At 46.0% G+C, this 13,630-nt stretch overlaps 6 protein-coding genes across 6 annotated transcripts; 2 read left to right on the top strand and 4 right to left on the bottom strand.

The window, feature by feature from the left end:
* The first annotated feature begins 43 nt into the window (after positions 1-43).
* Positions 44-996, top strand: LOC6622097 (distal membrane-arm assembly complex protein 2). The gene has a single exon (XM_002048042.4). The coding sequence runs from the start codon at positions 106-108 to the stop codon at positions 952-954; it is 849 nt and encodes a 282-aa protein (XP_002048078.1). The 5' UTR covers positions 44-105; the 3' UTR covers positions 955-996.
* On the bottom strand, positions 956-1,465 carry LOC6624034 (coiled-coil-helix-coiled-coil-helix domain-containing protein 7). Its single transcript, XM_002048041.4, has 3 exons — positions 1,325-1,465; positions 1,171-1,269; positions 956-1,112 (listed from the first exon to the last, which is right to left on the bottom strand). Exons 1-3 carry the CDS (start codon positions 1,367-1,369, stop codon positions 999-1,001), a joined length of 258 nt encoding a protein of 85 aa, XP_002048077.1. The 5' UTR covers positions 1,370-1,465; the 3' UTR covers positions 956-998.
* Positions 1,466-1,849: 384 nt separating this feature from the next.
* On the top strand, positions 1,850-12,637 carry gig (TSC complex subunit tuberin). The gene is made up of 16 exons (XM_002048038.4): positions 1,850-2,040; positions 2,115-2,245; positions 2,310-2,561; positions 2,629-2,765; positions 2,836-3,010; positions 6,443-6,649; positions 6,714-6,858; positions 6,936-7,702; positions 7,768-8,377; positions 8,593-8,792; positions 8,863-9,110; positions 9,169-11,251; positions 11,321-11,464; positions 11,538-11,708; positions 12,072-12,167; positions 12,234-12,637. The coding sequence occupies exons 1-16, from the start codon at positions 1,986-1,988 to the stop codon at positions 12,372-12,374; spliced, it is 5,562 nt and encodes a 1,853-aa protein (XP_002048074.2). The 5' UTR covers positions 1,850-1,985; the 3' UTR covers positions 12,375-12,637.
* Positions 3,158-4,618, bottom strand: obst-J (obstructor-J). Its single transcript, XM_032434539.2, has 2 exons — positions 4,457-4,618; positions 3,158-4,369 (listed from the first exon to the last, which is right to left on the bottom strand). Exons 1-2 carry the CDS (start codon positions 4,464-4,466, stop codon positions 3,405-3,407), a joined length of 975 nt encoding a protein of 324 aa, XP_032290430.1. The 5' UTR covers positions 4,467-4,618; the 3' UTR covers positions 3,158-3,404.
* Positions 4,905-6,235, bottom strand: LOC6624385 (ketohexokinase). Its single transcript, XM_002048039.4, has one exon. It carries the CDS (start codon positions 6,185-6,187, stop codon positions 5,075-5,077), a length of 1,113 nt encoding a protein of 370 aa, XP_002048075.1. The 5' UTR covers positions 6,188-6,235; the 3' UTR covers positions 4,905-5,074.
* LOC6624220 (ketohexokinase) lies at positions 12,558-13,563 on the bottom strand. The gene has a single exon (XM_015175961.3). The coding sequence runs from the start codon at positions 13,561-13,563 to the stop codon at positions 12,631-12,633; it is 933 nt and encodes a 310-aa protein (XP_015031447.1). The 3' UTR covers positions 12,558-12,630.
* Positions 13,564-13,630: the final 67 nt, after the last annotated feature.

Raw genomic sequence — 13,630 nt, 5'->3', positions numbered from 1 at the left:
ATATTGTCATATTGAAATTTAACTGCCAGCTGTTGCCACAGCTGACTACGTTTTGTCCCAACAGTTTTCGGAACAATAGTCTGATAAATTCATAAGCAAAGTAGTATGTCTTTGTTCCGTCTACGGCGTCTGCAGCTAAGTGCCAGCATTTTATATCGATGTGCGAGCACACTGCCCAGCCACCAATCGGAAGGCGGGGAAGTCAGCGCGACAGTCAAGCGGATTCGTAAGGAGCTGGCCCAGGACAAACAGCAACTCAGCTGGCGTACGCCTATCGGTGACCGGCCAGAGGATTGGAATAGTAAATTGAAATTGTTTTCCAACTCGGAACAAAACTCCGATTTCATAGTCATGATGCAGCGGCCCATCGATCTGAGTCCCAAGAACATGAAAGAATGGTGGAATAAACGCCAGGAGCGCATTGAGCGACACATGCAACAGTTTGTGCCCGAACGCCATAAGATACTTGGTCCCGAGCTGGCCGCCGCACATTTTGTCTTATATCGCGGTGGTGCTGCCAAGTTCTTGAACGACAATCGCTGGCATCGAGCTTCTGAGGACGGCGAGTTCAATCTACCAAATAAATTCAATGCCAGCTTCAAACTGGAGGCGCTGCGCTGCGACAACATGCAGCTGTACTATGAGGGACTGGAAAACCTGCGCTGCTTGGAGCATCTAAAGTTTTTATCCTTTCACAATGTCAAAACCTTTGACGACTGGTGCTTGGATCGCATTTCCGGCGGCGATTATCCGCATCTAGAGGTTTTGGATATTTCGAACACTGCCATAACAGAAAGAGGACTAGCATGTCTTTATCGCCTGCCCAAGCTAAAGCTCCTAATTATTAACGATCCCAAGGAGTCGCTCGAAATGGAACTGGCCGCTGCTATGCTGGAATTGGCGATGCCGCCGCTTAAAGTCATAGCAGCAGACACCATACATGACCAAACATAACTATGTAGAAATATACTTTAATAATTTGTTGTTTACATATCACATCAGTTCGTTTGTGGCTTGGTTTTCATATAGTCAGCCTTGATTGCTGCGCGCTCCTCAAGTGGCGGCAGATAGGGTACAATTCCCTTGGCGCGACGATCACTGCGTACCTTGTTCTGCGGAGGATTGGATTTGTTGTAGTTGCACATGATATCGTGTTGTACATCAACATACCCAAAACTCCTTGCAGTTGTTGTAGTTAACAAAATAAACTTCACACTTTTCCCGGTCAAAGTTGTTTTTGTTTAGGCATTTGAATGACAGTTCTTGTTCCTGCAAATAAAACGATTATGATTTTCAGAAGATATTGATGTAGTAGCATGCTTACCTTTAGACAGGGATTGTCGCGTTCAGCATTAAGATTGCGCGGCATATTTTTAACTATTTTTATAATTATTATATAAAATATTTTGTTGTCTAGCCGGCAGACTGCCTGGCCACAGCTGTCTCAGATTATTCGGAGTAAGTTCAAATGAACGACTCACTGAAATAAATGAGTTGACTTTTGGAACTTGGTTCCGGAACCGGTCTTATATATTATTTATTAATTTTTGTTGCACTTAATAAACTAAACGTTAGGTATTAAGCTATTTATATGCATGTGATTTTATGTTTAACATTTTTTTATAAGGGAAATATGAATTTTTTACTGTGTAAATATTTTAAAAACTACATATACAATTCAACAATTTAGTTTAACCTATCCAACCATCGATTCATAAGTTTTGCATAGACGTTGCGCCGAATAATATATCCAGGGCTGGAAAAGACTTAAATTTGCGTATGCAAGTTAATTTTCGGTGTTCTTTTTGTGTTGGAGTACCCTTATTTTGCGTTCTTGTTATTGTAATCAGTTGAGGCACATTGGTACAATTTGCAGCTGCTTTTCGTAACAGATGTGTTTTTTATATATTTATTTTAATTAAAGTGTGAGATTTTTAAGTATAGCATAGATTTTTGTGCGTCTTGCAACGCAAACACAAGGCCTTATGATGGGCTCCAAAGATAAATCAAAGTTCAAGATATTTCTAAAGAAGCCACCAGGTAAGAAAAAAAAAAAAAAATTGCATCCGTACACCGCTTGCAAACAATTGCTTTACTTATGTGTATTTCTCTAGGCAATGCCGTCGAGCGTACATTGCGTCAAGAGTTTGAGCTGGAGTTGCGGCCAGAGCAGCCCATTGCCCAGCGCTGTAAAATGCTAAAGGAATTGGGCGACATGCATTTGCAGAACATTACCTTGGACGAGGTAAGAGGGCGGCACTTCTGTTCGCCACTTCAGCATTCTAATTGTGTTTCGCTTTTCCATGCAGACCTATATAACCAAGCTGTGGCATCTGACCAACGATCTCATTGTGCCCAACAAACCGGCTGAAACACGGCAGATTGCATTGAGCTTTTATAAGCGGCTCATTTCGACGCAATACAAAAACTTGACGCTAATGCGTGAAAAGTTCTTTCTTGTTATACAGAATCATGAGGCGCACGAGGATCTGCGACATCTACTGGAGCTGCTCGACACACTCACAGAAAACGGCAAGGATATTACCAATTTCGAGGAGAAGGTATCCGACTACAGTCGATATATAACATTTAATGCAATTAAGTAATATTGTTAATTATCTGTCACAGATTGGCAAATTTATGCTGCTCTGGATACCAGCCATCGCAGACGCCAATTTGCTGTGCCCATTCTTAGATATGATGATTAATCTTATCAAATTCAATGCAGCACACCTGGACAAAGACATTCTAGTGGGAATTGTGCAGTGGGTGGCATTTGTCTTCCACCTCAAACTTATTCGACTGATTGCATTTTTATCTTTTTGTTATTTTCAGAAATGCTTGCGACTTGAGCTGCACTGTGGCCAATGATGATATCGGACTGCAATGCTTGACGGTTTTGGAGATGGTCATCGGATACACAATTTTCCCAAGCGAGCCGCTGCACCAATGTATTGTTACACTCTGCCGCACCGTCAACAATTCAAAATATTGCCAAGCATCGTTCAAGGTAGGTGCACACTATTAGTTACTTCTTAAAAAACAAGGCTGTTGATATTTAAAGAAGAGCTGCAAAACAAAGAAAGTGGTTCGAACGGACCATCTGCCCCTAGGTCCCTTTTGTGTAGCTTGCTTTCCACATCCATAAACTCAGAATTTTGGTTGAAGCAATGCTTTGTCGTATATTTTCTAAATGGTTATAAAATAATTAAATATTGTCCGTTTTACTAAAAAGTCTAAATTTGATCTCTACCCAAAAATGGCATCAACCAGGTTATTTATGCTTTGGGGCTGAGACCTTCTTCAAAAGTGTTTTATTCTTGACCAAAACAATTCAGTTCGGGCTTCGGTTTGATTGGTTGTTTTCGGGTACTTCAGTCCAAGTAAAATATCGCCACGTAGTATTAAACTAACAGAAATTTTGATGACAACTTGTTGCCGATCACATCAAATGCTGGCTTATTGCCATTCAACTTCTGTGCCTGCTTGCTGCTGTTGACTTCCTTTGTCGTGGCAGGTGATGCAGTTGTCATAGGTTGCGTACTGCCTGTACTCTGCTTGAGGCACTGGAAATTTTCATCAATTGTACAATAGCGCGATAGCACATCGAAATACTGGCCTTTGGGGCAACTCAGTTCGATGGCCCGGCTGCCGATGCACACAAAATACCGACTGCAGTCCTGAGTGTGCGGCACCAATCGGCTACCTTCCCTGTCGCACTCCTGCAACATCTCGCCCAGCAGAGGCGCTGGCTCTCCGGGCTTGCATACACCCCTCGTATCCAGCAGGCAGCTGTTCACCCTTAGCTCATAATAGTAATCCTGCGGACACTGCTGCAGCACGGCCTGGCCCTCTGTGCAGCGATAGTAGCTGCGACAGTCCTCTAGATTGGCCAGCGTGGAGTGCTCCGGCAGTATGCAGCTGCACTGATGGGATGGCGTTATGGCCACCGGCAGGCAGGCATGTCGCTCGGCGTCAAAGTAGTGACCGTACGAGCACTTGACAAGTGCTAGCTCACCGCGACTCGAGCAACGCTCAAAGCGCGTACAATCGCCCAGCAGACGTTGCACGTTGTTGACGTCGGTTGCATTGCAGGTTCTGCTGACAGGTTGGGAGCATGCGCCCCTTATGCAGCGTTGCTCATAGCTGCTAAAGTGGTAACCCGCTGCACATCTTAATTCCTGATAGTTTCTGTTATGTTCCTTTCTACCCGTACACACATAGAATCTGTCACAATGTTGCTCATCCGGCAATAGAGTCCACACCAGCGCATTGCGGCACTGCCTTTCGATGGCCAAGTGGTCGCTTCGAGAAGTGGCTTTAATAGCTACCAAATGCAGCAATAGGACTATGATCAGTTGTTGCAGTTCTGAAACGTAGACAAGTTTTCGATAAGGTATCTCTCCCGCTCTATCACTGATATTTGTATGTAGTATGTAATCCGAATGCGACTTACTGCTCTTCATCTGGGATCTGTGTGTTTTTATTTGTATGCCTGGAGAATTGAATGGAATGCCTCGCAGCTTTGATGTCGGCTCTACTTTTATGGTACTAGACGGGCTATGAATTTATCAGTTCATTTCCGATGGAAACCAGTTAACACAAGGGTTACAATTTGTTTCCTTATGCTAATGAAATTCTGATTGTTAGTCAACGTTTTCTTATGCCTTATCTGATCCGTTTCGGCTGTTTACAATTTCTTATCTAGCGTGATAATTAATCAGCATAAACAACAATATAAATGAATGAATTCCCCAATGATTGCCGACTCCCAAAATGTGTATCATCATCATGCACAAGGTAATGTCATCATACTATCTGGGTCGAGAATATGATTCACTTTTAAACTTTACACATTGTCCCAAAAAGCAACCGAAATGCATTGACAAAACAGTTTAATCATGCTCCCATCTAAAATCTAAGATGTATCTGGTCTTAGTTTATATATATACAAATAACATATATCCAATTCATTTTGAAACTAAATTTATAGATTTTCTTTTACCGAGACCGGGTCTATATGCATTTCAAGCCTGGCGAATGGTTTACAACTTCTTAGTTAGTCAGCAACGTATCAAGCGTAATAGCAGCTAATTAAATCCTTGGGCATGCAGCGCAGGCCATCGAAACCACGTTGGGCAATCTTGAAGACGGCCGCCCGAGTGCCGTATTCCATGGCATCGCGCAACGACATTTTGTTGCCTTGCATGGCATAAATGAAGGCGCCGACGAAAGTCTCGTGCTCGCCAATGGTGTCCAGAATTTCTGGCGGCTTGTGACCGCCCACCTTGAAGTAGGTATTATCAGGACCCAAACAACTGGCGCCCTCTTCGTAGTTATCGTATATTAGACAAGGCTCGCGCTCTCCATTTTCGCATTTAGCTGTATCTAGTTGTGGCTGATCTTCGGTTATATAGGGACTCTTCTTGGGCTGCATTGCCTGCCAGCGCTTGCGTGCCACCTGCATGAGTTCACGCACTGCCCACACAGTTTCCCGACCGTTCATATAGCCGTTTTTATTCTTGACCAGCTTACGTATAAGCACATAGTTCGCCAAGTCGGCCATGAGAAGGCTAAGCGGTTTCATATCGGCCAGATCGACGGACAACAGAATGTCCTCGTCCGGACTGCGTGCATTGTAGTCGTGCACAGCGCGAATCATGCGCAGCGTTTCCGTGTTGTTCCTCGCTTCAAAGTGTATCCAGGAGTATTTGCGATAGTCAACGGCGCCCACAAACTGCTGATAGGTGAGCTCATGGTCGCGGTTCGAGTACTCGACAATGGTGCGCGTCTGCTTGCCGCGCACAGCGACGATTGCCCGATGCGGCGGCTGCTGGGCCGAACGCGGACAGTTGGAAATGTCAATGCCCATGGCCTGAAAACTGGTCGTAATGCTCTCGAAAGCGGGCGCGCTGCTCAAAAGGCCAAGGAACTCACAGTCGGTGCCCAGACGCCTTAAAACGTTACAAGTATTGGCAGCATAGCCGCCGGGTCGCCAGAAACCTTCAGTGGTGCGATCTTTGGTGCCGGGAATAGGATGTTCATTGCACATAGTGATAACATCCAATGCACAGCGGCCTACCACAAGGACACGCCGCGGCGGTGGTGGTGGAGGTGGTGGCGGCTCTCGCGGCAAATATCGCACCTTCTTGACCGTTATGAACTCCTTGACAATCTGTTTCTTCATGATTTTTAAGATTTTATTATTGAATTTCCAAGCTGTGCCAAATAATATGTGACTTACAAAAATAACTCGATCAACTGACATATTTCACATAACAAGAAAGACATAAGAAGTGCTACTTCACGTTAAATAAGTTGGTCCAACTTGAAAAGATTGTTGAGGATATCTTTAAACACAAAAATGCTAAACATATCGAATAGTCGAGATTCCTTAGACCTTATCTGTATGTTAATATTATATATACATATATATATTTAGATCATGAAAAATCTGTTGGGCACTCAGCTTGGCTATGGCTCGATGAAATTGATGTGCAATATACTCAACGATAAGGGTCAATATGAGGATGCACAACTGTTGCGTGGAGCTGTCTTTCATCTCAACATGAACATCTTTGGCTCGACTATCATTTTTCAGGTATCCCCGATGATATATGCAACAAATGTGCTAATGGGCTTCCGGAATGTGAGTAAATGAAAATCAATTAACTCTGCTCAAATAGTTTTAATTAATTATTAAATTATTCTAGGCATTGGATAGCCACGAGGTGATTGTGACCTATGAGGTAATTCTCAGTGTGCGCATGGTGATTAGCAAATATAAGCTGTCCGAGATAATATGGGATCTGATCTGTGATATTATGTCGGCGATTGTGGACAACATTGAGGAATATGGTGCGTATTGTGCTGACTGCTGTGCTTCCTGCTGTGCTTCCTGCTGTGCTTCCTGCTTAATGAATCCAATCTTGCAGAGCGTTTGGGTGTTAATAAGGATCGCCTGTGTCATTTACAAATCAATTTTCACGAAAATATTGACTGCATTGAGAAGTTGCTCCAAGATGATCGCGCACAAATACTTTGCAATGTGGATCGTATTTATGATCTCATCGAGCGGGTCGCTGATCGCCGCTCGGAGGCCTCTGTGCTGGCCCTGATCGACTATCGAACCCGTCGCTTGACTGCCACGCGACCGGAATGGCTTTTGTGCTTGACCCAGTTCGTGCACCGATATTATCGCATGGCCAATGTGAATGTGCGCATCAAAACTATCGATGCGCTGGTGCAGATTATGAACCAGAATCGTTACAGCTATGAGGAAGAGATACTGGATCGCGTTGTTGTGCCACAGCTGGCGCAAATCCATCAAGAGCCCAGCGTGCAGGTACGCACGACGGTGGCTCGTGCGCTCTCTAACTTTGCAGCACATTGTGATTCGAAACGATGCTTGGAGCTGTTAGACATATTGGAGGCGCTCATCAATCGACCGTTCGAGCAGATGCGTCAAGTTGCAACAGAGGCGAACCCATCAGAGGCGGGCAACAGCATTATTATAAAGACTGAGTCAGAGATTGGCGATATTATAGCTGCCATCGATGGGCTTGTTGAGGTGTTTGAAATTAAGCTACATCGCCTGCCTGCCGCTCATGCCATTAAGATATTCAATATTTTGACCGATCATCTGGAGCTGCACTACGACCGGCCAAAGGTCTTTGAACGGGCACGCATTGTTCGCCTTAAGGTGAGTGGAAGGATAATAATTACATTTTTGCTATATCTCTAACCCCGTATATAATTACATTAAAGATATTCAACTGGATGCTCAAGGCACGTGCCAATGCCTCCTATCACATTGGCTATCCTGACAGCAGCACCGAAACCCTGAAGTTTAGCCACTATTTGGGCATCGACTCGCCATTGCCACCGCAAACGCAAACCACAACAATTTCAATACGACACGCCTGTAATCTGATTGTGCGCTGTCTGGAGCATGACTCTGATTACCAAGTTTTTCAGCTGGTCATCAGGGAGCTACCCAAAGTGCTCCAAAACAAGGCACTTATACAGGGCAACGATATTGAGAAGCTGGCCAGTACATTATTAAAAAAAATCAATGTCAGCGAAAGCAAGGATAGGTTTAATCGACCCACCGATGAGTTCCATGGTCTTGTGATGCCCGCAATCGCATCCCTGGTCATTTATCACGAGTGCTTGCAGCCGCAACACCACTTAAGCATCATTACGGCCCTGAACTCCCGCATACCAGGCATGGCCAGTGTCTGCATCAATACAATGACTATTCTGATATTGGAGACGCCCGAAGCCCTTATGCGCAAGCTGCCAGACGTTCTACTTGAAATCAGCAAGGTGTCCGATACGAATGCGGTGGCCATACCAGTTTTGGAGTTTTTATCCCGTGAGTGTAACTTTTTTTTGGCCTATTCCTATGAAGCAGGAGGATATTTTGTCAAACCAGCTGGCAAGTTTACAAATCCTTTAGTAAACTTGGCCTTACAAAGCGAGTCTGTCTACTGAAACAAACGATTTTAAAAATGTTTGCCTCTTATTCATCATTAATAATTAATAATTTGTGAATGTTTTTAACCTATTTGTTTTCTGTTTGATCGACAGTATTGATCCATCTATCGAACAAGCTGTTTACGAACTTTACCCCCCAGCAAAACATGTATGTGTTCGCCATATCGCTGCCATACACAAAGCCGCACAGATACGACCACTATACCGTATCACTGGCTCATCATGTGATTGCGGGCTGGTTTCTGAAGTGCAAGCTCGAGCTGCGTAAGAATTATGTTGGCTACATTAAATCGGTAAGTGAAGGCCTTGACTTAAAACCATTTGATACAAATAATTGATCAATTGATTTGCTTGTCCAAACAGTCCATGCAGTCGAATGCCAAGATGCTGAGCAATGATATAGTCAACGTGAATGAAGATTCCACCAGTCGCAAGCGTAGTACCAGTCTAACGGAGCGAGGCAGTCGGAATACCGCGACAACCCGCAACGACTCCGAGATGCGTCTGCTGATAAACGACACGTTGCGCGATTTTCATGCCGAGTTGGCTGAGACATGCTTTGATTTTCTAGCCCGACACACATTCTCGCCGTGTCCCTCCTTACCCAAGCGGTGAGTATGAAATTTTGTAGTCTAAGATTATTTTTATTCATAAATATTTTGTTTGCAGCCTGCCGGCCGTTGAGTATCTGCTGAAGGATGGTGTCTCGCAGACGTGGTTGGTGGGCCACAATTTGGTCACAATTACCACATCGGGCTGCCCATCGGGACCTACGCGGAACGGCCTCTGCGAACGCTGTGCGCAACTAGGCAAAGCACCCAGTATCAGTCTAAACTCGAAGACTCTTAACGATGCCACACAGCAGCCGCCTTTGTCGCCGGAACGGGAACGCCGCTACACCAAATTGAGTTTGCAGCATAGCAGCGGCAATGAGAGCGCCGGCAGCACAGATCATACAACATCCTCGTCTACATCGAATTCGGCAGCCACCGCGCATCCGCATCGGCAAATCTCAAACAGTTCAACAGTCTCGCTGGATGCATACTCGCGACGCGGCTCCAATCCGGAGGCTTCGGGTGCCAGTAACCTAGTCGAGGGCTCGCACACAGGCAGCAACACATCCCTATTGGGCAATTCCCTATCCCTGTCAACGGCCAGTGTGGGTCCGTCACCGCAGTCCGCTTCAGTTGTGCAGCAGCCAGTTTGTGTGCGTGCATGCACTGGCTGGGCCGAGGTCTATATAAGACGGCCAACGGGCAACATTTCATGGATAACGCGCCTTCAGAATCCCATCGCTAACGATTGCTTTGGTCAGGATATGCCCTTCAATAGCATGGTTTCACTCTTTTTACCCACTGCCTATGGCGGAGTCTTCGGCCCGGACAACCCCATGCAGCCGCTACCGATGATGCAGCAGCAGCCACAGACACAGCCACAGCCGGAAATTCAGCCAATGCCAAAAACAGAACCAGAGCCTACACCAGCTGCGGTTCCAGTAGCTACCGAAATGCGCAACCGAATGGTGGCCAAGGCGCGCGCACTGCAGCGACAAGAGGAGGTTCACTCCGTTAGCAATGCAGGCGGCGGCACAGCGGCCATTGACATTCCACGCTTGGCTGCCGCTGCCAAACGAGGCAAGGAAGCGGCGCTCAGTGGCAGCGTCAGTGATGGTGAGGCCGATGACGAAGCATTGGCCTTTGGTGATGGCCAATCTCGAGCTCGCAATCCGGTGCGGCGTGTTAACTCCAGTCCGGAGATGAGCTCCAGCTGGCGGCAGGCGTTCCTAGCCGCAAAACCGGCGCCGCTCTCCCAAGAGCCGGCGGCCGTTAAAGCACCCTTCGACGAGCCGCACCTTCCGTCGAAGAAAAAGACCGTTCAGTACAGCACCAAAGACATGCGTGTCAGCTGCGAGGCTATACCCGAAGAGATAGCTGGTTCGACGCCGCCGCAATCAGCGCAGGCATTAAAATTTCCGTTGCAACCGGCGGCTGGCACGCTGCCTCCAAAACAGCACTCGGCCGATAATGTCAGCAGCCAGGTGACGGGCAGCGGTGTTCAACCGGGCATGGTGCAGACCTCAGCGTCAGCATCCTCTCTAAAGCTGGGTGCCGTTGGTAAACCACCATTGTCACCTCAGGGGCCAGGACAGGCAGTAGTCGCTCCCAAGCATGCCGTCGGATCGGTCCTGGGCCTAGCCAAGTCCAACAGCAGCGGCAATGGCAGCAACGGAGTCGTCGCTGGCGGATCAGACTATAACAATGGTGGCGGAGACATGATGCGTGGTCGCTCTAAAACAATATCGGTTGTGCGCGAGGTGAACAATGGTAAAGCGCGACCACCGCCGGCCAGCAGCTTTCGCAGCTTTGGCGCCACCAAGCCATCAACCAGTGCCAAGCTGTGCATGAATCCCAGCTTTGTTTTTCTACAGTTGTACAGCACTGGCCAGCTGGGGGTGACGGAGACGCCGCTTAAGGTGGGCCCAGAGCAGTCAAGTGCATTGGCGCTGCTCGATCTTGTGCCACCATTTGAGACACACAGAATCGGCGTGCTTTATGTCGGTCGGAATCAGTGCAACAACGAGGTGGAGATCTTGCGCAATTCCCACGGTAGCACACGTTACGTGGAATTTCTAAGGAGCATTGGCACTTTGGTCGGTCTTAAGGAAGCCGAACAGAATAACCTATTTATTGGACTGGACAAGAGTGGGGCAGATGGAAAATTTGCCTACATCTGGAAGGATGACATACTGCAGGTGGGCAATCATTAATTCCAATTCCAATTGATCAAGCACTAAAACTAATTGAGTTTTGTTCGTTTTCAGGTCACTTTCCATGTGGCTACATTGATGCCCACAAATCTACAGGATGATCCCAACTGCAATGAAAAGAAAAAGCATATTGGCAACGACTTTGTGAAAATCATTTACAACGAAAGCGGCGAGGAATATAATCTAACAACGATATCGGTATGTCTTTAGCTATTACGATATCGAGCTACTCGATATGAATCTGATAAAATTGTATTTCAATTCTTTAAAGGGCCACTTTAACTATGCGTGTGTGATCGTTGAACCGCTGGAGCTTAACTCGAATCGCGTGTATGTCAAGGCACGCTCGGAGATCTCCAAGTTCGTCTGCCATTCAGAACCGCGTATAGTCTCTGATCGTAGCGCACCCATACTAGCCCGACAAATGGCGCTGCATGCAAATGTAAGGAAAACATATAACTTATCTTTATTTTCGGCATGCCGAATATTTAGTACCCTCCAGCTAGTTTGTATGGAATGCAGTTTGGAGCCATCCTACTATAGTAGACCTTTCCAGACGGCTCTGTCACTAAAATATGGATCTATTAAGAGTTTCATGATGATAGCTTTAAATCTTGCTGACAAGTTTTCATAAAAACTGACAGTGTGGATACGGATTTTTATGCTTCATGAGCTCTTGCAAGTAACCTCTGCCAGGGTATAACAGGGCATATTATATGTTTAAAAATGATTTGTATATATATGTTTATTGTACACAAAAACTGCTAACCTATATAGCTCGATTCTAACATGTGTCCCTTTGCAGCTGGCCTCACTTGTCTACCAAAGTGTGGAGAATACGAATCCCTATGCATCCAATTGGCTGGAGAGAATGCGCAAACTGAAGCGATTGCGCTCGCAGGTTTAACTAAATTAAAAGATAAAAATGAATGATTCAAAATTAAAAATATATTTATTTTTGTTTTAGCTTATTGAAAATCAAAAAAAGCAACAACAACAACAACAGCAAAAAAGTGGCAGCGCGTCCAGCGGCATTGGAATCGCCTCCTCATCGGCCGCAAGCACAGATGTGGAAGATCAGCGAGCGGATTTTACCAAATTCACATAGGCCCTGGACAGAGTGAAAACTATTGCAATAGGATGTTTCTTATAAGATGACCCATGTCAATAAGCTACAATATATCTGTGGACATTGGAATTCTTGGAATTCTATAGTTGTCGTATGCCTTTAGAGCTTCGGTTCCAACTTTATGTTTCCTTTTTCCTCCTACATATGTATAACATTAGCATGCACATATTTAATAACTTTATTTTATTTTTGTTTAAAATTAATTAATATACGACTCTGTCGCGTTGCTATATGTTCACCCAGTTCTAAGCTTGTCATACTTTTGGAGCTCTGCAATGTGATCGTATCCATAGTCGGTGATCTTATGCCCGGCCACCCGGTTAGCGAAACTCACAGCATCCTTCAGGTTATTCTGCATCACAGATGTGGCGTATATGAATCCGGCCATGAAGCTGTCACCGGCACCGAGCGTATCCACGATACGGTCGGGCGAATAGGCCGCCACCATGGAGCACCCATTTGAGGCGGCATCCAGACAAGCAGCACCAGTGCTGCCCCACGGGCAAATTATACATGGACTCTTCGATTCCAAGCGGCGTGCCAGCTCTTTGCACGTTTCCTGGGCAGTTCTCCAGCCCTGCTGGTTGGCGAGCTCTTTGGAGAACACAACATAGTCACAAAGCGCGCACATTGGAAGGTTCTGCTCATACAATGTCTCAAAATCTAATGAAATGGTAATGTGCTCGTTATGAGTTCTGTTGTGCTCCTGCACGGATCTTATCATTTTGATTGTTTCATTGGCGTTGCGAGCCTCAAAATGTACCCAGCCATAGCGATTGAGATCGATTTTGCTGAAGTCCTCCCACGTCACATAAGGATAGTTCTTATTGCAGTGGACAATTGTGCGCGAACCCGTGCCCTGGACAATTATTACCGATGAGAAGGGCGGATCTTTATCCGTCGTGGGACAGTGCTGCACATCAATGCCACGCCGTTCCAAATCCTGTAGCAGCACACGGAACCCGTCAGATTGGCTAAGCATGCCAAAGAACTCGACATCGGCGCCCAGTAGCCGCAGCACGGTGCTAACATTAGAGGCATTCCCACCACGCTGCCAAAATCCGTCGCGGCATCGTCGATCAGTGTCCTCCTTGGGAAAGCTTTCGTTGATTGTGACAAAGTCAATTACCGTGCAGCCCACGCAGAGCACTGGCTTCGCTGTGGCCATTCCGAGTCAACTGGAACAGTTGAAAGACGATTTAATCTATAGATTTCAATTGAATTTTTTAATACAA

Source organism: Drosophila virilis, chromosome 3 (genome assembly GCF_030788295.1).
Source record: "Drosophila virilis strain 15010-1051.87 chromosome 3, Dvir_AGI_RSII-ME, whole genome shotgun sequence".
Classification (NCBI taxonomy): domain Eukaryota; kingdom Metazoa; phylum Arthropoda; class Insecta; order Diptera; family Drosophilidae; genus Drosophila; species Drosophila virilis.
The sequence above is the reverse complement of the archived record's forward strand: the minus strand, read 5'-3'. Positions and strand labels throughout refer to the sequence as shown.

What these genes read in the sequence shown, in the direction of transcription:
- LOC6622097 (XM_002048042.4), top strand. Translation starts at nt 106, where the DNA reads ATGTCTTTGTTCCGTCTACGGCGTCTGCAGCTAAGTGCCAGCATTTTA.
- LOC6624034 (XM_002048041.4), bottom strand. Translation starts at nt 1,369, where the DNA reads ATGCCGCGCAATCTTAATGCTGAACGCGACAATCCCTGTCTAAAG. An exon ending in GCGACAATCCCTGTCTAAAG is followed by an intron (nt 1,270 to 1,324) that starts GTAAGCATGCTA and finishes TTTTATTTGCAG; the next exon opens with GAACAAGAACTGTCATTCAA. An exon ending in ACAACTGCAAGGAGTTTTGG is followed by an intron (nt 1,113 to 1,170) that starts GTATGTTGATGT and finishes AATCCTCCGCAG; the next exon opens with AACAAGGTACGCAGTGATCG.
- gig (XM_002048038.4), top strand. Translation starts at nt 1,986, where the DNA reads ATGATGGGCTCCAAAGATAAATCAAAGTTCAAGATATTTCTAAAGAAG. An exon ending in TGTCCCTCCTTACCCAAGCG is followed by an intron (nt 9,111 to 9,168) that starts GTGAGTATGAAA and finishes TTTTGTTTGCAG; the next exon opens with CCTGCCGGCCGTTGAGTATC. An exon ending in ATAATCTAACAACGATATCG is followed by an intron (nt 11,465 to 11,537) that starts GTATGTCTTTAG and finishes AATTCTTTAAAG; the next exon opens with GGCCACTTTAACTATGCGTG.
- LOC6624385 (XM_002048039.4), bottom strand. Translation starts at nt 6,187, where the DNA reads ATGAAGAAACAGATTGTCAAGGAGTTCATAACGGTCAAGAAGGTGCGA.
- LOC6624220 (XM_015175961.3), bottom strand. Translation starts at nt 13,563, where the DNA reads ATGGCCACAGCGAAGCCAGTGCTCTGCGTGGGCTGCACGGTAATTGAC.